A 21148-nucleotide genomic window follows, 5' to 3' on the forward strand; every position below is an offset into this window, starting at 1 on the left:
ACATTAAATTCCTCTCTGTTGGCTTGGTTACCAACCCACCAATACCATTCCCCAAATAAAACACCCAAAAGCAACAGAGGCCGGAGGGGGCCTGAATACAGTTTAAAAAAAAAAAAAAAGGATCGGTTTTTTAATTTACAAGAGTTCTAGATGTACAGAATTCTCCCTTAAAAAAATCGTTATACACAATAAATACAGTACAAAAAAAAAAAAAAACTTTATCTTACAGTACTAGTTTTGTCTCCAAGATTTCAAAACGTGGCATGGTGGGCTGGAGGCAAGAATACAGGGAAGACGCTTGGGAGGAGGAAGGAAGACCCCGTGTCTTGTTCCTCTGGAGGGATGGGGGTGGTGGGAATCTCTCTTACTCTCTCGTGCATGCACACACACAGAATGACTCAGGTGTGTGCACGTTATGGATGGGACGCAGATACTTTGGGACACTGGCTTGAGTCCTTGTTTCCTAATTTTCCAGGCTCTGTGGGGAACGCGAAGAGAGCCGAGCATGTCTGAAGGTCTCTCACAGCTCTGAGCGCCCTGGACAGTGATCCATGAAGCCAATCAGACATGGCCTGGTATTCAGATGTTACCAGTGTGCCAACCCAGTAGCCCAGTCCTGGGAAACACTCACTCTTATCCCCTGGCCTGTCCTGTGCCGGGGGGAACATTGTACATTACAACCCCCCTTCCCCTAGAAAGCCCACGCCCCATCCCAACTCTCTAGCCAATGTGGAAGCAGAAGGGTGGGGAGGCCTTTGTGACTCAAATAACTTAGGCAAGAATTGTCAGGGGAACTGGTTTAGTGTCCCCTTAGAGGTGGAAGTCGGCTGCCAGGCTGCTCCCCTGGAGGCGGGGTTGGGGGCACCCAACAGGGGCCGCAGGAGCAGCCCAGTGTTATCTGTTCAACGTCCTGGCACCAAGGCCACCGTTGTGACTGGAGGGCGGAAAGGCGTCTGGCCTGTGCAGGGGCGCTGGGGATGTGGGGGTGCCGGGTGCGGGCCCTGTATGGGGGTATGGGGCTGAGTGTGTCCGGCCAGGGGCCTGCTGCAGGTTAAGGATGCTGTCGATGGCGCTCTGCAAATGTTCAGTGAGCGTATCGTCCTGCGGACTGTCACTAGAGAAGCTGGCCTGGTCCACGTCAGGGGACTCAGACTTGCGTCGTTTGGCCGGGGGCAGCGCGGGTGCTTCCCAGCTGGGTTCGGTGGCGCCCTGGCTGGTGGCAGAGGCTGGGGTTTCTTGGGGTGGTGGGCCGCCCTTCAGAACACGCTGATACAGTTCGTCCTCCACGGCAGCCAGCTCGCGGATCAGCCCGCTGGTGGCCTCGTCCACCTTGGCAGGCAGTGGGGTCGGGCTGCTCGTACCCCGCGGCCGTCCCTGTGCGCCCTCGGCAGGACCTTGGTCGCCCACGTTCTCACGGTAGGTCTTGCGCAATGGTAGGCGTGGGCAGGGCGCAGGCACTGTGGATTTGCGTGCTGCAGGCGGGGGATGGTCCAGAGTGCCATTCATCTGCGCCTGCGTGGCAGGAGGAGGCGGGGGTGGGGCCGGGCGCGGCGGAGGCTCCGCCCCTTTCGCAGGTGCAGGTGCAGGTGCAGGCAAGGGCTGGTGCACAGGGTCCAGTGCGGTGTTGTGCACCACCTTGCTGAGGCCGGCCTCCTGCTTGATCTTGAGCTTGAGGCCGATGCGGCTGCGGGCCTCATAGGTCTTGATGGGTGGCCGGTTGCGGGAGGGCATGGGGCCATCCTCATCTGCGTCCAAGGATGAGGCGGCAGAGGATGAGGATGAGGATGAGGACGTTGATGACAAGGACGATGATGCTCGAGCCCAGGTCACTGAAGGGGAGCCGCCAGCCCCGCCGTGTCGGATCACTAGCTTGGTGGGCAGGTGAGGAGGGGGCTGGGCAGAGGTTCCGGATGTGGAAGATGAGGATGATGGGCCATGGCTGGGGAGCCGGTGACCCTCGGAAGACACTGGGACAGGGAAGCCGAGGGAGCGGGAGGAAGACACGTACTCGTCTGTGGAGTTGGAACAAAGAAAACCTCAGGGTTAGTAGCTAAGCTGAGAGACGTACTTACGCATTGAATATCTTATGGCCTGGTCCAGGGAGAGTCTAAACCAATGGTTCTCAATGTGTGGGTCACGACCCCTTTAGGAGTCCCATACCAGTTGCAAAATTACGTTATGAAGTAGCAATGAAAATGATTGTATGTCTGGGGGTCACCCCCACACGAGGAAGTGTATGACAGAGTCACAGCATTGGGAAGGTTGAGAAGTCCTGGTCTAGACCGAGCAGATTCTTGGGTCATCCCAGAATTCTGCAGGCTCCCTTTATCAAGGACTCCCAAACCCTCCCGAAAACTCCCAGGCACGGTGTAGTGGCCTATATCTGTCATTTTGGCTATTCGGGAAGCTAAGGCAAGAGGATCTGGAGTACAAAGGCCAGCCTGGGTGCTTATTGAGACCCTGTCTCTAAAAAAGTGAAGCTAAAAACAACAAAACAAACAGGATTGGAGTGTGGTTCAGTGGTAGAGCACCTGCCTAGAATAACCCAGTGAGGGGCTGGGTGTGGCTCAGTGGTAGAGCCCCTGCCTAGAATCCCCCAGTGAGGGACCGGGGGCATGGCTCAGCAGTACAGTCCTAGCCTAGCATGCTCCCAGCCCTGAGTTTAAACACTAGCACCTCAAAAACAAACAAACAAATGCTCCAAGTTATTTCCTTGTTTTCTTATAGGGATAAGGCATGCCCACGGGCTCTGGCTGGCTGCTTATAGCTTTGGTTTATCTCACGTTGTCCATCAAACTTGTTACAGAAAGTCTTGTGTGTGATCACAGGGTCCTTCCTGGGGCCACTAGGGACACTCAGAAGACACATGTAGGCATCACATCGCCTTCCTAAAGGCAGAAAGCTCCAGAACATACTTCAAAGGGATTCAGAAAGATTATGCACTAGTGACTCCTGTGAGGACATAAAAAGGTCCAGGGCTGGGGTAGGGGAAGCAGAACAGTGCATTTTTTTCAAGAGAATAATGGTGTTTGAATGTGGAAGAATGCTTAAGGGGGAACGCTGGAAAAGCAGGGGCTGTGGTGTGGTGCCATGCTTTTTTGAAGAAAGGATAAGGCTTGTAAGATGCTTAAAGTGCAAAAAGCAAGAGGGAAGCTCGTTCTTAGAGTGGTGTAAGCGCAGAACGGAGGCAGAGTGGGTGTGGCCGGAGCCTCGCCTGGGCGCCTCAGCCCCTGCACCCTCAGCCCCTGCGCCCTCAGCCCCTGCACCCTCAGCCCCTGCGCCCCCTCAGCTCCTGCGCCCCCTCAGCCCCTGCGCGCCTCAGCCCCTGCGCCCTCAGCCCCTGCGCTTCTCCCCTGCATTTGCATCGCTAGGCTGGCAGGAAAGCCCCTCCTTTGGTTTTGCCCAATCACTGGGCAAGCTTTAGTGAAACATTTCACTATTAGGATAAGAATTTTGCTGGCTGTGCTTTCAGGAGGGGAGGCTAAAATCTTTTTAGATTATGGATTAGCCTATAGGAAAATGTCTGCTGTAAATCAAACAGTGAAGAGGAAGATGAATAGGAATCTCACTTCCACAACTTAAGTAAAACATAGCTCTCTGAACAGATGAAGACAGGTTTCTTCTGTATCCCAGAATCTAATCAGTATATGTATAATTCAGCTATCATTTGGCCTAAAAGGGCTTATTGGGAAATGTTATCATTTTTACTATTTTCTACAGAGAAAATATTTTCCTGTTTAAAAGAAAAAAAAAAAGAAAGAAAGAAAATAAAAAGAAAAGCCCCTCCTCCTCCCTTCCAGAGTGGAAACTCTCAGGGAGTTACTACAAGGGAGGCAGGAGGGGTTCCCCCTGGTGGCGAAGAAGGGTAACATCGCCCAACCCAATCCTTGAATTTGATTTTGTTTTGTTTTTAGACTATATTCAAATTCACAGAGATCCTCCTGCCTTTGCCTCCCCTGTGCACCTCCACGTCAGGCTGATTGGCAAGGTGCATGACAGGTGCGGGATGCCGGCCCCACCCTCCCCTCTCACCAGGCTTCTCCTTGGCGAGCTGCTTATCCAAGGCAAGGGTGGTCTTCTCCTCCTGAATGAACATTCGGTCGATCATAACCATCTCCGCAGAAGGACTGACTCTCTATGGTGGGGTGAGATGAAGCACACATGAAAAAGCAAGCTGGGGAAGAGATGAAACTGGCAGGATGTGATTGGTCCTCTCCGACCATCTACCTCCCTCCCATCCTCCCTCCAAACCCTGTCCTGTTCACAGCAGGGCAGGGACCCCAGTGGCTTCAGAATCCTACCCTGGACTCTTCCAGAAGCAAAAGCCGGTATTTATTGAGCATGGCCTGGGTGCGTTTGAGGAGCTGTGTGGAGACAGTCTCAAATTCTTCATCCACTGAAAGAAGAAAAGCCACACAGGTCGGGAGGTGGGTTGGGGGATGAGTAGTCGGCACAGGGCACCTGTGGCCAAGTGCGACGTGTCCAGCCTACTCCATGCTCTGTGGTCTGAACACTGAGGGCTGGCGGCTGAGCTGAGGGCATTTGCGGACACGGGAGGAGAGCCGAGGGGAGGCCTTACCTTTGTGGTAGTCGTTGGGGGAGGGGAGGGCACCCTGGTAGACGTGGTAGGGCAGGAGGCGATGGAGGGCGTCCTCGAAGGAGGGGAAGGCTGTCTTGTAATCGGGGTGCAGGACGGAACCCTGATGTTTGTGCAGATGCTCCAGGAAGCTGGGGGTAGGGGTTAGACCACATACACAGAGCTGGGGGTGAGGGCCAGAGAAACTGATCCTGGACCTCAGCCCCGGGCTAGAGCTCGGGCGCCAACCTGGCTCCCTGCGTTCCAATTGTCTCACGGCTTCCCTGGCCATGGACCAAAGTTAGCAGGTGACCGAAGAGCATCCAAAGGAGAAAGGGGAGGGGTTGAGAGTTAGGTGGGAACTCTAAGGTCCATGCTGTTCCGTCTCCTGCCACCAGGGGGGCAGGACCTCTCTACTTCCTCTGGCCTAAGAAAGCGTGTAGGAGCCGGGCTGCCTAGGAGGGTCTAAGTGCCTGCTCTATTTCAAAGTTGTGGGGGTTGTTTTTTGTTTTTGTTTTTGTTACAGAATCCCTACTACAGTAGGTTGGGTTTCCCCATCACATGACCATGTCCCCCACCAGGCAAGCCTTGAAGACCAGCCCTCGGGCACCATGGGGCAGACCCACTTACTCCTCCGAGTTCTCAAAATAGCCTGCCTGCCCTCACCCAACAGGTAGCCATATCACCACCTATTCACCTGACTCCCTCAAAATATTGTTCCCCATCTTCCCTGACCCTCAAACTTTTTTAAAAAAAGATTTATTATGTATAGTGTTCTGCCTGCATGTCTACCCTCACACCAGAAGAGGGCGCAAGATCTCATCATAGATGGTTGTGAGCCACCATGTAGGTGCTGGGAATTGAACTCAGGACCTCTGGAAGAGCAGTCAGTGCTCTTAACCTCTGAGCCATCTATCTTTCCAGCCCCCTGACCCTCAAACTCTCAAGCACTCTTAACCCACGGGTCCATCTGAACACCCCTGGCTTCTTGTCACCCATTCACTTTCTGCCTGGCTCTCTTCCCCACCACATCCGACCGCCCTGACATCAACAGCCTGCCCATGTCCCCCACTGACCTCACTTCCACCATTCCCTCAGAAGGAGGGAAACTGAGGTCAAGAGGGAACGCACACCACTAGGGAGAGTTGGAGCTGGGACTTTGTGGAGTGGTCGGGGCAGGTGGCTGGCACTCACCAGGCTTCTTTGCTGGGTTGCAGCTGGGGCTGTTTCTTCAGGCTACACAACTTGCTGTCATACTGTGGAAGGAGGAATGGTGAGTGACAGGTGCTACTAGGAGGGAGCCTTCTCTGTCTCCTCAGACTAGGGTCCCCCCTCTAGCCAAGGACATAGATGGTAAATGGAGCTGGCCCGCAGCTACAGCATCCCTGCCCATCAAGAGAAACCTGGCAAGGAAAGTCAGGTGTGCTGTCATTATGCTTGACACAGCCTAGAGTCACCTGAGAAAAGAAACCTCAACTGACGTCTGCCCTTTAGGGATTATCTTGATTAACTGATGCAAGAGAGCTGCCCTTTTGTGGACAGCAGCATTCCGAGGCAGGTGGTCCCAAGCTCTGCAAGAAAGCTAGCCTAGAGAGGAAATGAGCCAGTGAATGACTGCGCCCATGAGTGAGCCAGTAAGGAACATTCCTCCGCGATCAGTTCCTGCCCTTTAGTTGACTTTCCCTCAATGACAGACAAATAAACCTTCCCTCCCTTAAGCTGCTTTTGATTACAATCTTTTGTTTTGTTTTGGTTTTGGGAGACAGGGTTTCTCTGTGTAGCTCTGGCTGTGCTGGAACTCACTCTGTAGAACAGACTGGCCTTGAACTCACAGAGATCCACCTGCCTCTGCCTCCTGAGTGCTGGGATTAAAGGTGTGCGCCAGCACCGCCCGGCTTGTTACAGTCTTATTATGATAGCAACAGACAGCAAACAGGACAGCCTGTAAACCCAGCACTTGGGAGGCACAGGTGGGATCCCGTTCAAGGACAGCCTCAGATACAAAGAGACACCCTCCACCCCCCTAACCCCTCAAGCCGCACCCCCAGCCCCTCAACTGGGAGACTCTAGGCAGGGGCTCTACCACTGAGCCACACCCCAGTCCCTCACTGGGGGATTCTAGGCAGGGGCTCTACCACTGAGCCACACCCCAGTCCCTCACTGGGGGATTCTAGGCAGGGGCTCTACCACTGAGCCACACCCCAGTCCCTCACTGGGGGATTCTAGGCAGGGGCTCTCCCACTGATCCCTGGCCTTAGCCCACATCTAAAGCACTGTATTGGTGGTCCACACACCCCTGCCCCTAGCTAGCTCTTCTCACCACCTTAGCTGCCCCTGCACAGTGTCCCATGTCCATCTCTCTCTCACCAGCTCACCCTTTGATCCCTAGTTACCCCGATGTTCCTTACCTGCAGTGCTGGGGACTTCCCGGGCCCAGACACAGCAGCTTTGGCCACACTCAGGGTTGGAAGGTTGCTGGCAAAAGCTTTGTTTTCGGCAGGAAGTAGAGGAGGGAGGCCTAGGGTGGAGCAAGGAAGGGAGAGGACCCAGGGGTCACCAGCATGAAGGCCCTTCCTCCACTGTGAGCACCCTTCCCATCCCACAGCCCTCCCACCAGTGCCTCGTTCCTGAGACCTGGGCAGTCTGCCTTCCTTCTTCCACCCGTCGGTGCCGGGAGGGTGGGGCAGCAGCCTGGGCTCCGCTACGCAGCCGTTCTACACGACCCCTTTGCTGAGGCAGGCTCCTCTCCCTACCTGTGGTGGCCATAGGCGTGGAGGCTGGAGCATGGCTGGAGGCGGCAGGAGTCCCAGGTGGTGCCTGTCCGCTGACTAGCACAGAGGCAGGAGGACTGGAGAGGGGCCCCAGGGTAGTAGACGTCTGTGGGGTGGCAGGGGTGCCCCCAGCCTTATTCTGGAGGATAATCCCAGATGGTACCTGAGGAAGGACAGGTGGCTGAGGGGTGGGGCATGGGATCGCAGTGGGGGTGGCCAGATGCACCCGGACACATAGTGGGCAGGGCAGGGCAGGGCGCCAGTTTGGGAAGTTAGGTGTCCCTACTAATCGTTACCTGGTGGAATCTTTCCAGAAGTGCTTTTGGCTGGGGCAGCGCTGGAAAGGGGGCAGTTACCATCTGGAAGGTCCGAGGTGGTGGTGGTGGAGGGGGCGCTGTGGGCTCAGGGACCATGTGGAGGGCTGGTGGCGGAGTGGGGGACTTATGGGGTCCCTGGCCCGGTGGGAACTGGAGCTGGAAGTCAGGGGGTGTGGGGACTGGCACCCTGGTGGAAGCCTCAGAGGAGGAGGCCACAGTGGAGGAGGGGGTCGAGGCAGGAGGGAGGTGGGGGGCTGGGGGCAGTGGGCCCTCAGGGGGCTGGGATGGGGGTCGCAGAGGGGTCTGGGGTGGGCCTGGGGCCGTGGGGGCTGGGGTGCCGGCTGGTGGTGGAGCACCCAATTGATTCTGGATCACAAAGATACCAGGCAGAGTTGGGGGACCCTGGGGTGGAGGGCAGGGGTGCAGGGTGGGCTCCAAGGGTGGGCAGGCCAGGCTCTGGGGCTGGGATGGAGGGCGTGAGTGGGGTCTTGAGGGTGGGCGGGAGGGGGGCCTGGCAGGGTGTGGGGAGGGCATGTGGGGACTGTCTCCCAGGGGGGCCTGGTGAGGTAGTGATGGGGAGGAGGCGGGGCCAGGGGCTTTCAGTGGAGCAGCTGCAGGGATCTGTGCAGGAAAAGGGAGACAGAGACAGACTCAGATCGGCCTTGGCTTCCACTTTCCCAAGACACTGTATCCCCAGCCACTCTTCACCCAGACCTCAACCATCCCACCCAAAGGCTCCATTCCCCGCCTGCCCCAGTCCCGCCTGAGGCAGGACCCCACCGCCACCACTGCAGCCTCTCCTACCCACACCCCTGTCGCCACACGCCCCCCCCACCCCCCGCCCTCCTCTACCCTCTGATCCCCCCTGTGCACCCCCACCCGGCAGATGAAGGAAAGCTCTGCAGGTCGGGTGTGCGGGTTGGCGGCAGCAGAGGAAGCAGCGGCAGGGACACTGGCGGGGAGCACCACAAGCTGCTGAGCAGGAGGTAGGGGCAGGAGCACAGCACAGGGAGGTGCCTGCATGACATCACACAGGCGCCGCTCGGGCACAGGTGGCTGCTGGCCAGGGTGGGAGGCTTCACGACCCAGGAGCACGAGAGGGCAACAGGAAGTGGCCAACCATGGGAAATGGGTGTGCGGGTGGCGTGCTCTGGGCACTATGCCTGGGTCCCTGTCTGTCTCAATGTGCCCGTGACTCAGCTGCATGTCCACCGTGGTACATGTGTGTGGCAGTTCTAGACAGTGCCCAAGCCATGGGGCCACACCGTCCAGCCTGCATCCCCCACCAGTGCACTGTCCTTCCACCCAAGCAGGCCTCGGCCACTGTCATCCTTAAGTCATGACCACAGCAGGCACTATGCAACCAGTGAGTGCCCGCTGTGTCCCCAAGGCTTGGCCGGCACCTTGACACTGCCCTGGAGCACTGACTTGGCCACCAGTATGGGCTAATGGGATGTCTCCCAGTGTGGTTTGCCCTCACTCACTTCAGCTGCAGAGGGAGTCTGCCACCCAGAAGAGGCGGGGCTTGAACTGTAGGCCCTCACATGGCTCCCACCCTGCTCAAAGCCTCTACCCCCTGGGACACTGGACTGGCAAGATGGCTCAGCAGGTAAAGGCTTGCTGTAAAGACATCAGGATGACCTGAGTTTGATCCCCAGAACCCACATAGTGGAAGGAGAGAACTGACTCCCACAAGTTGTCCTCTACCCTCCACACCTGGTCTGTGGCATGCACATGGGCACACACACAAGGACTCAAGACCAGAGAGTCTGAGGGCTCCTCACTCTACCCCAGCGGCTCTCAACCTTCCCAATGCTGCGACCCTTTAACACAGTTCCTCATGTTGTGACGCCCCCCCACCATAGAATTATTTTCCTTGCTACTTCATAACTGTGATTTTGCTACTGTTATGAATCGTAACGTAAATATCTGTGTTTTCTGATGGTCTCAGGCGACCCCTGCGAAAGTGAAGTTCGACCCCCCCCCCCCCCGCAAGGGGGTCGCGACCCACATGTTGAGAACCACTGCTCTACACTGAGGTGATCCGCAGCTCAGCATTACTGCTTGGACCTCTGCATGGTGTAACTCCCCTATGCATCTGGCCTCTAAGTCTGGGACACTTTGAGCAACTCTCCCAAGCTTAGCTCTGGTAGACTTCTGACAACTAAGAAGTAAAATACACCTAGAAACAAAGTAGATCGAGCAACCATCCCTCCAGTGCTGCCAGCTCCGACCACGGGGCAGGGTAACCGTTCTGGGCCTGCCACACAGTGAAAGGGACCTTCCTCCAGCAATCCTGCAGAAAGCAGCTTGCTCTGGTGCTTGCAAAGTTTCCTTATGTCGGGAATGTGCCTCAGTCGGTAGCATGTCTGTCTACTACGCTCAAAGACTTGGGTTCGATTCCCAGCACTACATCAGCCTGGCGCAGTGGCTCAAGGGCTGTGATCCCAGCACTTGGGAGCTCAAGGCAGGAGGATCAGGAGTTCAAGGTCATCCTCAGCTAAACAAAACAAATACACCTTTAACTTGGTTGTTCTTCTCCAGGAACATGCAACACAGAAAATTTGAAGGGGCATGGGGATGGGGGTGGGGCAGAAGTATCTACCTGCAAGGCAGGGCAGAGCTGTGTTGATGTCCTTTAAGGATTTTTTTTTTTCTAAATATATATAGGTATTTTACCTGCATGTATGTCTGGCCCACAGAGGCCAGAAGAGGGCACTAGATCCCCTGGAACTGGAGTCACAGACTTCTGCAAGCTCCCTTTAGGGATATTTTTGAAACAATCTTTCTACAAATAATAAAATGTTTCACTTAACTTTCTTCCTTTCTTTTTTTTTCTTTTCTTTTTTTTTTTTGCTTTTCAAGACAGGGTTTCTCTGTGCAGTCCTGGCTGTCCTAGAACTCGCTCTCTAGACCAGGCTGGCCCCGAACTCAGAGACCCACCTGCCTCTGCCTCACAAGTGCTGAGATTAAAGGTGTGCGCCACCACCACCCAACTTAATGTTTTTCAGAGAGTAAAAGGGGAGGGGGGGGCAGAGCGATGGCTCAGCAGTGAGGAGTGCTTGCTTCTCTTCTAGAGGACCCGAGTTTGGCTCAACCCCCAAACTGGGCCGCTCACAACCACTTGTAACTCCAGCGCCAGTGTACAGGACATCTCTGATACCCTTGGGCACGCGCACTGCAGAGCACAATCCCACACAGACATAACTAAAACTAACAGAACTATTTATAAAAAGAGTTCAAGGGACTCAGACTGTAACTTGGTGGAAAGATGTGTGCTTAGAGCGCACAAGGCCCTGGGTTCTATCCCCAGCACTGGGATGAAAATGCAGACAATGCCGGGCGGTGGGTGGCGCACGCCTTCAATCCCAGTGCTTGGGAGGCAGAGGCAGGTGGATCTCTGTGAGTTCGAGGCCAGCCTAGTCTACAGAGCAAGTTCCAGGACAGGCGCAAAGGTACACAGAGAAATCCTGTCTCGGAAAAAAAATAAATAAAATAAAAAATAAAGAAAGGAAATGCAGACAAGAAGAGGGTTAGAGATAATGAAGGAGAACTGCAAGGCCAACCTGGGCTAGGGAGTGAGCTTACAGTCAGCCCAGGCAACTGTGAGACACTATCTCAAAATAAAGAATAAAAAGAGGGCTGGAGAGATGGCTTAGCAGTTAAGAACACTGGGAGCTCTTCAAGAAGACCCAGGTTCAGGTCCCAGCACTTATATGGTGGCCCACAACCATCCTTTACTCCAGTTCCAGGGGATCCAACAGCATCTTCTGACATGCCCCCTCACCCCCCCCCCCCCAGGCAGGGCACCAGGCACCAGGTATATACATGTAGGCAAATACTCATACATACAAAATATATATATATATTTTTTTGCACAGGGTTTCTTTGTGCAACAGTCCTGGCTGTCCTGGAACTCACTTTGTAGACTGGGTTGACCTTGAACTCAGAGATCCACCTGCCTCTGCCTCCCGAGCACTAGGATTAAAGGCATGCACCACCACACAGCTCAAAATAAATAAATCTTGAAAGACAGTTCCATTCGTTGCTCACAGGGATATCCACTGTGGCCTTATTTACGTAGGCAAACCATAATATAGCCCAGTGTAAGGAGAGCAGATTAGTGTCCTGGTGCCTATGAAAAGCCAGTTCTTTCTACTATCCTAAATGCCTTTCCAGTGAATGGCCACACAGGGGCGCGGGAGAGCTAGTGAAACAGAACCGTAATGCTGAGCAAGGATGGTTTATGAGTGCCAGGGAGCTGGTTCAGTGGACAACGCACCTGTCCACAAGCCTATAGGCCCCAAATCAAACCCCAGATCCACCTAGTGGGAAGGGGGAACAGACTCCTTTGAGGTACACTCTGACCTCCATAGGTGCACTCTGGCACATGCGCGCTCGCACATAAACATATACACACAAAACAAACGTAAGAAGAAATTTAAAACATATAAACTGGAGTGCAAAACTGAATCAAGCAGCCGTGCCGTGTGCACACCGAATTGCTAGCTTTGCTAATCAATAGAACAACAGGGGTACAAGACTATAGTTTGTACAATAGTACAAAACAAGTAGGTTTTTTTTGTTTGCTTTGCTTTGCTTGTTTATGACTTTTATAACCCGGACTAGCCTCAAGTTTCCAGTAATCTTCCTGCCTCAGCCTCCAGGATGCTTCGGTTATAGATGTACATTACATCTGACTGATATGATGGTTAAGAGAAAGTCCTTCCCCAGAGCTGTAATACTGCACTAAAATCTCAGGAATATAGAGCAGGGGTGACATGTACAGCCTAGCCTCAAAGGATCCAAGTAAGAAAACACGAAGGAAGAAAGATTGACGGTGGCTGGTGAGGTGGTTCACCGGCTAAGAACGCTGGCTGCTCTTCCAGAGGACTAGGGTTTGGTTCCCAGCACCCACACGACAGTTCACAACCGTCTCTCTTTCCAGGGGATCTGACACCCTCTTCTGGCCTCTGTGGGCACCAGGCATACAAGTGGTGGACGTACACAGATGCAGGCAAAATATCCGTACACATTAAAAAAATAATTATAAAAATAAATAAATAAATAATAATAATTATAAACAAATTTTGCAGGGTCTGGAGGGACGGCTCAGAGGTTAAGAGCACTGTCTGCTCTTCCAGAGGTCCTGAGTTCAATTCCCAGCACCCACATGGTGGCTCACAACCATCTGTAATGAGATCTGATGCCCTCTTCTGGCATATAGCAAACTTGCAGAAAGAACACTGTTTACATAATAAATAAAATCTTTAAAAAAAAATTGCTACCAGTCTCTAAGACATTCCTATATTTAACCCCCACCCACATCACCCCAGGATTAGTGTCTGTGACCAGGAATTCCCCAGAAGTGATCTTGTCACTTCCGAGACTAGACCAAGAAGCAGGCTTCAACTCCCACCCACAGCTGGTACTCACTACTCATCTGCTGTGGGGAAGCCAACCATGACTTGCTGTGACCTGTCCCTTCGGACGCCCACACAGGCTGAGCTGGGAGGCAGGTTCACCAGCCTCAGCAAGCCTTTACATGACTGCAGCCCAACCTGACATCTTTCTTGTTTCTTGATTTAAGACAAGCCCAGGCTAGCCTGGAACTCACTATGTAGATCAGAATGGCTTGAACTCAGAACCCTGCCTGCCTCGGCCTTCTAGGTCCTGGGATTCATGGCTTGAGTCATGTCTGATGAGTCTTGTGTCCTGGAGGCTAGCCTGGAACTTGCTCCGAAGCCCAGGATAACTTTGAACCTCTGGGTCTCTCTGATTCCCAAGGAGTAGATAGGCAGGCAGGCTTGCAAGTAGCAGCCACCACACTCAGCTGCCTGGCTCCTTGGTTAAGTGCTGTCTCAGTGTTGGTTAGGCCTGGTGTAAGAACACAGCATGCATGAGTTTACATGTGTCCTAACTCTGTAAAGTAGCTGCTGTCATTATACTTACTCGAGAGGTAAAGAAACTAAGGTACAAAGAAATAAGCATCTTGCCTGAGACTGCAGGACCCAGAAGAGGTGGTGGAAAATGCCGGGGCTCTCCCTTCCCCAACCCTCCACAGTTCCCTCAGACCACGGCTTGTCAACTACATGCACCGCCTGCTAGAGACATTCACTGCCAGCATTTAAAAAGTATAAACGGATGGAGCTGGAGAGCTGGCTCAGTGGTTAAGAGCACCTGTTGCTCCTCCACCAGGATCCAGGTTCTGTTCCCAGCATCCATATCAGGTGGGTCACAACAGTTTGTAACTCCAGCACCAGGGAATCCAATGCCTCTGACCTCTGAGTACACATTGCCACATGCAGATACACTCACCTGCAGCAGCTGCAGGTTCTGACTACAGCAGACGCAAGCAAGCTCCTACTGTGTGTGGAGGACACACTGGCTCACTGATTTAACCTAAGCCCTCTTCCCCACCTTCAATCTAGACAGAAGAAACACGTCCAAGTTATACGGCAGGCAGTCTGCATGTAAAATCATGGCTGTTCAAGACCAAGTCCACACTGACTTTGCCATCCACCCCCTTGCCAATATATGATCTTTTCCAATTTCCACCTCTCCTCTGGCCCTTCTTTTTTCTTTTTTTAAAACAAGTTCAAGATCTGCTTCTCTAGAGTACAAGGGCAGCCTGCCTTAACTTCTCATATGCTTACAATTCACATGAGACCAAAGGCTCACTTTCCTCATATGTAAAGAGTATCCACAAATCAACAAGACACTAACTAGGAACCAACAGCTGAAAACAGCAAAGAATATAAACAATCTCATAGAATAAATAGCTCTTAAGTGTATAAAAACTTGCCTGATTTCATTGACAATGAATATAAAACACAACTTTAAAATCAGTACACAGCACTATATTTTACCTGTCACACTGGCCACCTCTATATACTGCTGACAAAGCTCTACCAACTGACAGTTCACAGAAGGCAGCTTGGAGACATTATTACAATATAAAGCCATACATCTTTTAGACTCAGAAAACTCAGTTTAAAGAACTTATTCTAAGTTATATGTGGTGAAAGACTTGTATGCCCAGCGACTTCAGATTCTGAGGCAGAAGGACAATACATGGAAGGCTTAAACTGAACAACTTAGCAAGACTCTGTCCCAAAATAAAAATGTTCAAAGGGCTTGTTATGTATCTCAGTAGTAGGTGCTTGCCTAGAACCCCCCAGTGAGGGGCTGGGGTGTGGCTCAGTGGTAGAGCCCCTGCCTAGAACCCCCCAGTGAGGGGCTGGGGTGTGGCTCAGTGGTAGAGCCCCTGCCTAGAATCCCCCAGTGAGGGGCTGGGGGCATGACTCAGTGGGAGAATGCCTGCCCAGCACACACAAAGCTCTCAGTTCAAACCCAGATCATAAAACAATAATTTATCCTACAAAATGCTACCCACACAAAGCCATTATCTGCGACCTTGTTCATAACAAGTAAAAACCAGGAGTGACTTTAGAAGGCCACCAAGGACCGGCTAAAGGAATAACGCACCCACACAATGGTCCCCTACGCAGCCGCCAAGGTCAAGTTTAAACAACAGATACAAGCGTGAACCTAGGCACAGCACGCTATCGCATTTTATAAAGCTGGAAGACAGAGTGTTCATGTGTGGTCACGCTCATGTCCACACTGAAAGGAAATTCAAGAGCCCTGTTCAGGAGGGGCTGAGGATCTCAGCATGGTTCTGGTTGTTGTTGAGACAGGGTCTCATGTAGCACAGGCTGGCCTCAAACTCCCTATGTAGCCAAGAACGACTCTGAACATCTGACCCTCCTGAGTACTGGTTACAAGAAGGCGCCATCATGTCTGACTTTAGTTATGTTTTGAAATGTAAAAGAGTTGTGTTGCCCAATACAGGAAGAAGCCATTCCCCAACCCTCTGTGACTTGTGTCCCCATCTAAAGCTGGACCCTCCCTGGGCTGGCCCTGGTCTCAAATGTGCACTGTGGCCAGGAGACATTCAGGGAACACGAGAGTGAAGAACAAAGAGCACGTTTTCCAAGGCAGCGGGACAGAGGCAGGCAGGGCAGAGCGGGGAGCTGCGTGGGGAGGAGGCCAGGCTGCCAAGGTGCGTCTACCTGGGGAGCCGGAGCTGGGGAAGCCTGGCTGTCGGGGGTCTGAGCGCCGCCGAGGCCAGCTCCTTTGGTCACGGGTGTGGCCAGGGCTGGGTCTTGGGCAGGAGGCGGGGCGCTGACTATGACCGAGGCAGGCACCGAGAGGTGGGGACCCTCTGTAGAGAGGGGCTGCTGGCTCCTCTCCTGCAAGGGGCCACCCACACAGGGTCAGAAGGCCCCCAGAGGCCGTGGGCTCCCATCTGAGCCTGCCACCCCCACTCAATCTCACGGGGGACTGTAGACAAGAGGCGCAGGGCAGGCAGACCCCAGAACCTCCGCCCACCGTCCTGTGTTTTCCGTCCGCCTGTCCATCATTCCATCCACCCATGTCTTACATACTACTACTCCCCCTTGTCTGTCAGTTCACCAAATATGCCCCCTGTCAGTCTGTCAATCCCACCACTTGTCTGTCAGTCAGACAACCTACGAACCTTGTGGGCATCCCCAGGGCCCCCACTAGCTGCCTCAGCTCAGCTGTTTGCCACTCGACCCTTTCCCTCTCTTAATGCTCCCCCATACCTGGGGCAGGAACATCTGGAGGGAATCCTGAGTGAGGATGGCCGTTGTGGCCGCAGGGGGCGGCTGCCCCAGGACTATCTTCTCTGGGCTGGCCTGAGGAGGGGTGGACTGAGGCTGGGTGGCCGCCTGTGGAGTAGGGGCCTGTGGAGGCGGCTGCGCCTGTGGCTGTTGGAGACCCACAGGCAGTGACGTGGTGACAGCGGAGGGCACCTGGGTGACAGGCTGAACTGCCAGAACAGGCGTGGCCTCCCCAGTGGTAGCAGCTGGGGTGGTGGACTGCACCAGTCCCTCGGGGGTGTTGAGCATGGCCACAGCGCTGGGGGGCAGGGTGACGCCCTGGAGGACGGTGGTGGCGGTGGAGCCAGTGGGGGCCGGCTGGCTCTGGGTGGGCAGGCTGCCAGTGGCCAGCGACACAGGCATCTGGAAGAGAGCGGGCTGGCCCACTTGGATGGGGGCTGCGGAAAGGATGTGCGCGGCGCTGTGTGCTCCCGAGTGGGGTGCCAGCACTGGGCCTAGACTCAGCGGGCCTGCCAGGTTCTGGTTGGTGAGGATCGGGTTGGCAATGAGTTGTCCACCGGCATGGGGTGCTGCGGCCGTGAGGATCTGGCCGCCCACGTTGGCAGGCAGGGCAGAGAGTGACTGGGGGAGCTGAACGGCCGGGGTGCCTGGCAGCAGGAACTGGTTCTGGCCAGGCAGCATGTGCTGGGCTGGGATCACGATACTGCTGCCTTGATTGAGGAGGTGCACGCTCATGGGCTTGCTGAGGGCCGCGGGGGGCTGCGGCGGAGCTGTCCCCGTGGTGGTGACTGGTGGCTGCTTGAATACATTCGCCTGCAAGGCCGGTGCGGGGAAGCCGGACAGCACCACATTCTGGCCAGCTTTGCCTGCGGCCATGAAAGTCAGGTTCTGGGGGGCCTTGGGCTGCTGGGGCAGGGTACCTGGTTCACCCTGGATGGTAAGGGTTGCCCCCGTGGGGGTGAAGGGCTTGGGTGTCAGCTGGTAGAGTTTGGGGGGCAGTACCCCCGCAGGCTTGGGTTGGATGGGCGTGGGGGTTCTGTGTAAAATCACGTTGGGTGCTTGTACCAGTGGTGACGTGCCAAGGCCCGAGGCCACCGCCAGCGGCTGTCCCGAGGGTGCTCCACTGGCTGCTGCCGTGGCGGCCCCTGTCCCGGCAAACACTGAGTTCCCATTGAGAGTGGTGGTCACTGCGGCTGGGAGATTTTTCTGGATGACCAGGCCGGCCCCCTGGGGGGACACTCCGGCAGAGGCCAGTGTCACTGGCTCTGAGGGCCCGGCTGCTGAGGCCAAGTAGCCACTGACAGGCACCTGTTTTGCCAAGAGCTGGGAGGTGGGTGGGTTAAGGGCCATGACGGGCTGGCCCACCACCTGAATGGGTGCCAGACCCAAGGTGGCTGCTGTGGCACCCCCAGGGCTGCCATTGGGGAGGCCCTGGAGGCCCGGAATGGGCTGAAGGGTCACGTTGCCCAGACCCACGGGCTGCAGGAAGGGCTGAACGCTCAGGGCCTTGTTGACCACATCCTGAGGTGGCACCAAGGCCTGGTGGGTCAGTACAGTGGGCGGAGCTTGCAGCCCCAGCAGATCTGCGCTGCCGGGGAAGAGAGCCTGGGGTCCCGCGGTCACCGTAGCGGCTCCCGTAGCCCCAGTAGCACCAGCCCCATTGTCGGCGGGCTGTAGGGTGGGCAGCTGGAAGGGGCCCAGGTCCAGCTCAGCCTCAGCCTCCAAGGTCTGTTCTGTGATGTTGGCCTCCTGAAGACTCTGCTGGAGAATGTCACAGGGCTGTTCAGGGCCCCCACCGCCCCCTCCACCTCCTCCTGCTGCAGGGGAGCCCAAGATATCATCTTCCAGGAAGTCCAGGTCCACGCTAGGGGCAGGCTGGCTGGGCTCCGGGTTTAGGTGGTTGCCGGGAGCTTCCTGCACATGGAGCTGGAGGGCAGTCAAGAGGAGAAGACAAGAGCTGAGGTCAGCAAAGGGTCAAACTTGGTGTCAAAGGCCACTACAATCCAATAATTTTCTGTCTGAAAGTGGCTGGATGCAGATCAAACCCTAGCTTGGTTGTGGGCTTGACTGTGCAACCTGCAGCTTGCCTAATCTGACCCCAGTTTCTCCATCCCCACCTATCAGCAAAAGGTAGTAAGAATATTGGGGACGGAGGTGAGCAAGATTACTCAGTGGGTAAAAGCACTCATCTCAACAATTCTGACAACCTGAGTTCCAGCTCCAGTTCCTAATGTAGAAAGAGGCAAGTGACTCCTTAAAACTGTCCTATACCTCTACGTGCATGCCATATAGCCCCACCCACACAGGTGTCACACACGCATATATACATTAATGCTTTATATACATATATGTACATATATATACACATATATACATAAATGCTTTCTTTCTTTTCTTTCTTTCTTTCTTTCTTTCTTTCCTTCCTTCCTTTCTTTCTTTTTTAAAGACAAGAGCCTCATTATGTAACCCTGGCTGACCTGGAACTCACTATGTAGACCACCTGGGTAGCCTTGAACTCACAGAGAGCTGCCTGCATATTTTTTTTTTTTTTTTTAAATAGTCAACTGGGCAGATGAGACGGCTCTGCAGATAGACAACTGCATGCAGGCTCGACAGTCTGAGATCAATCCCTGGATCCCACAAGGTGGCGGGGCAGGAGAGAACCGACTCTCGAGAGTTGTCCTCTGACCTCCACACACATGCTGTGGTAAACTCATGTGCACATGCACACACGAGCACACACAGACACAAACACACACAGAGAGACGCATGCAAAATAAGTAAAAAAAAAATAAATAAATGAAATTATAGTCACAGAGACCCACAATATTTATTTGTGGGTCCAGTACTCCCTACAAACAAAGAGTATTTAATGAATTTCTTCTTTTGGGGGGAGGGGGAGGTTGAGACAGGGTCTCTCTGTACAGCCCTGGCTATCTTGGAACTTGCTATATAGCCCAGGATGACCTTTGTTTGTCCAGGCTAGATAAGAACTCATTATGTTGCCTAGGCTGGCCTTGAACTTGCTCTATAGCTAAGGATGACTTTTTTAAAAATTATTTTAGTTTGTGTGTACATGTGTGCCTGTGCATATGTTTGTACAACACATATGTGCCTGGTGTCTAAAGAGGCCAGAATAAAGTCAAACTCCCTGGCACTGGAGTTACAGACAGCTGTGAGCCACCATGTGGGAACCAAACCCCACTCCTCTGCAAGAGCAGCCAGTGCTCTTAACCACTGAGCCATCTCTCCAGACCCCATGGATGACTTTGAACTCCAGATCCTCTTGCTATCTTCCAAGTGCTGGGACCGTAGGCACGCACTACCATGCCCGCCTGGTTTCTGTTTTTTATTTGTTTTTTTGGGGTTTTTTTTTTTTTTTTTTTTTTTGGTTTTTCGAGACAGGGTTTCTCTGTGTAGCTTTGGAGCCTTTTCCTGGAACTCACTCTGTAGCCCAGGCTGGCCTCGAACTCATAAGAGATCCACCTGCCTCTGCCTCCCAAATGCTGGGATTAAAGGGGTGCGCCACCACCGCCCAGCTTTAATTTTTTAAGAGCAAACTTTGCCAGGAGTTCTGGGCAATACACGCTGTACAATGACCCAGCTGCTCCCCAAGGGTTGCCACAGGAAGGTAAGCATGTGATGTCATATATCAAAACTTGTCTGGCTCCAAAGTTCATTATGAGGCCGCGGGGTTGGGGGAAAGACAGCCCACAACACGGGTAGGCGTGGGAGGTGGAGGGGGGGTAGCCCGGTGCCATCCTCACTGTGACTGTGACCAGTGGCAAAAACAGCTCAATGGGCCTATGGTCCCGAGTACCACAGGAAATACACAGACATGAGGTCTGTCAACTCCTCAGATTTTGACTAGATGAAAGATTCGGGGTTGGGGCTGGGCACACGACTCAGTTGGTAGAGTGCCTGCCTAGAGAACATGAACCTGGGTTTGGTTCCCAGCACAGACTCGGTGTGGTGGTGCACAACCATAATTCCAACCCCTGAGGACAGGGGCAGAAGGATTAGAAGTTGAAGGCCATCCTCAGCTACCCAGTGAGTTCCTGGCTGTTCGGAGACCATATGAGACCTTGTCTCAGAAAACCAAAATACCTAAATTTCAATAAAGGTCTTAATAAAGACAGAGTGGTCACCATTGTAACTGGATCTATGAATCTAAGGTGTTTTTCTAAACTTGATGATTATTATAAAAGGTTATTTAGAAAATGATGGTATGGTTGATGTAAAACTAAATGAAAATTCTTGTGAGGATGGAGAGATGGCTGAGCAGTTAAGAGCACTGGCTGCTTTTGGAGAGGACCCACATGGTGGCTTATGGTCATCTGTAAGTCCAGCCCCAGGAGATCTGACACTCTCTCCTGGACTCCACAGGCACTGTGCATATATGATGTACAGACAATCATGCAGGCAAAATATTCACATACATAAAAATCATAAAACAATTTAAAAAGATATTAGAGGCACCAGTAATCCCCGTGGTGGGGGGAGGCAGAGACAGGGAGACTTCAGAACTGGCTGGCCACCCAGCCTTGGCAAGTTCCAGGGCTGTAGGAGACCCTTATAAAACAAGCTTGATAGCTCCTGACAAGCGACAGTACCCAAGGCTGGCCTCTGGCCTCCACATGTATAAACATGTGAACTCTGCATGCGCGCGCGCGCGCATACACACAGAAGCAATTAAGGGCTGGCATAGTCAAGCACACAGTACGGGCTCGAAGTTCTCTGCACTCCCCTATCTTCATTTTGGGGAGGAACACCTCCCCCAGAGTCACATGGTATCTACCAAAAGCACCCGAGCCAGCCTCTGCCCCTCTCTATGGC

The 21148-nt window shown here is 53.7% G+C and overlaps 1 protein-coding gene across 2 annotated transcripts in view; it reads right to left on the reverse strand.

The window, feature by feature from the left end:
- Positions 1–228: 228 nt before the first annotated feature.
- Bicra (BRD4 interacting chromatin remodeling complex associated protein) overlaps positions 229–21148 on the reverse strand; it is a 78576-nt gene continuing 57656 nt past the window's right edge. The window contains exons 6-15 of one of the 2 annotated variants that reach the window (XM_052762391.1): positions 16295–18238; positions 15740–15919; positions 7644–8285; positions 7330–7510; positions 6985–7094; positions 5771–5832; positions 4580–4728; positions 4302–4396; positions 4033–4135; positions 229–2012 (exon numbers count right to left, since the gene is read on the reverse strand). In XM_052762391.1, the coding sequence (XP_052618351.1) occupies positions 895–2012; positions 4033–4135; positions 4302–4396; positions 4580–4728; positions 5771–5832; positions 6985–7094; positions 7330–7510; positions 7644–8285; positions 15740–15919; positions 16295–18238 (4584 nt within the window). In that variant the 3' untranslated portion in view covers positions 229–894. The remainder of the gene's footprint in view (positions 2013–4032; positions 4136–4301; positions 4397–4579; positions 4729–5770; positions 5833–6984; positions 7095–7329; positions 7511–7643; positions 8286–15739; positions 15920–16294; positions 18239–21148) is intronic. The other variant, XM_052762392.1, reaches the window with a different exon arrangement.

This window comes from Peromyscus californicus, unplaced genomic scaffold, assembly GCF_007827085.1.
Source record: "Peromyscus californicus insignis strain IS unplaced genomic scaffold, ASM782708v3 Scaffold_4__1_contigs__length_199733344, whole genome shotgun sequence".
NCBI lineage: Eukaryota > Metazoa > Chordata > Mammalia > Rodentia > Cricetidae > Peromyscus > Peromyscus californicus.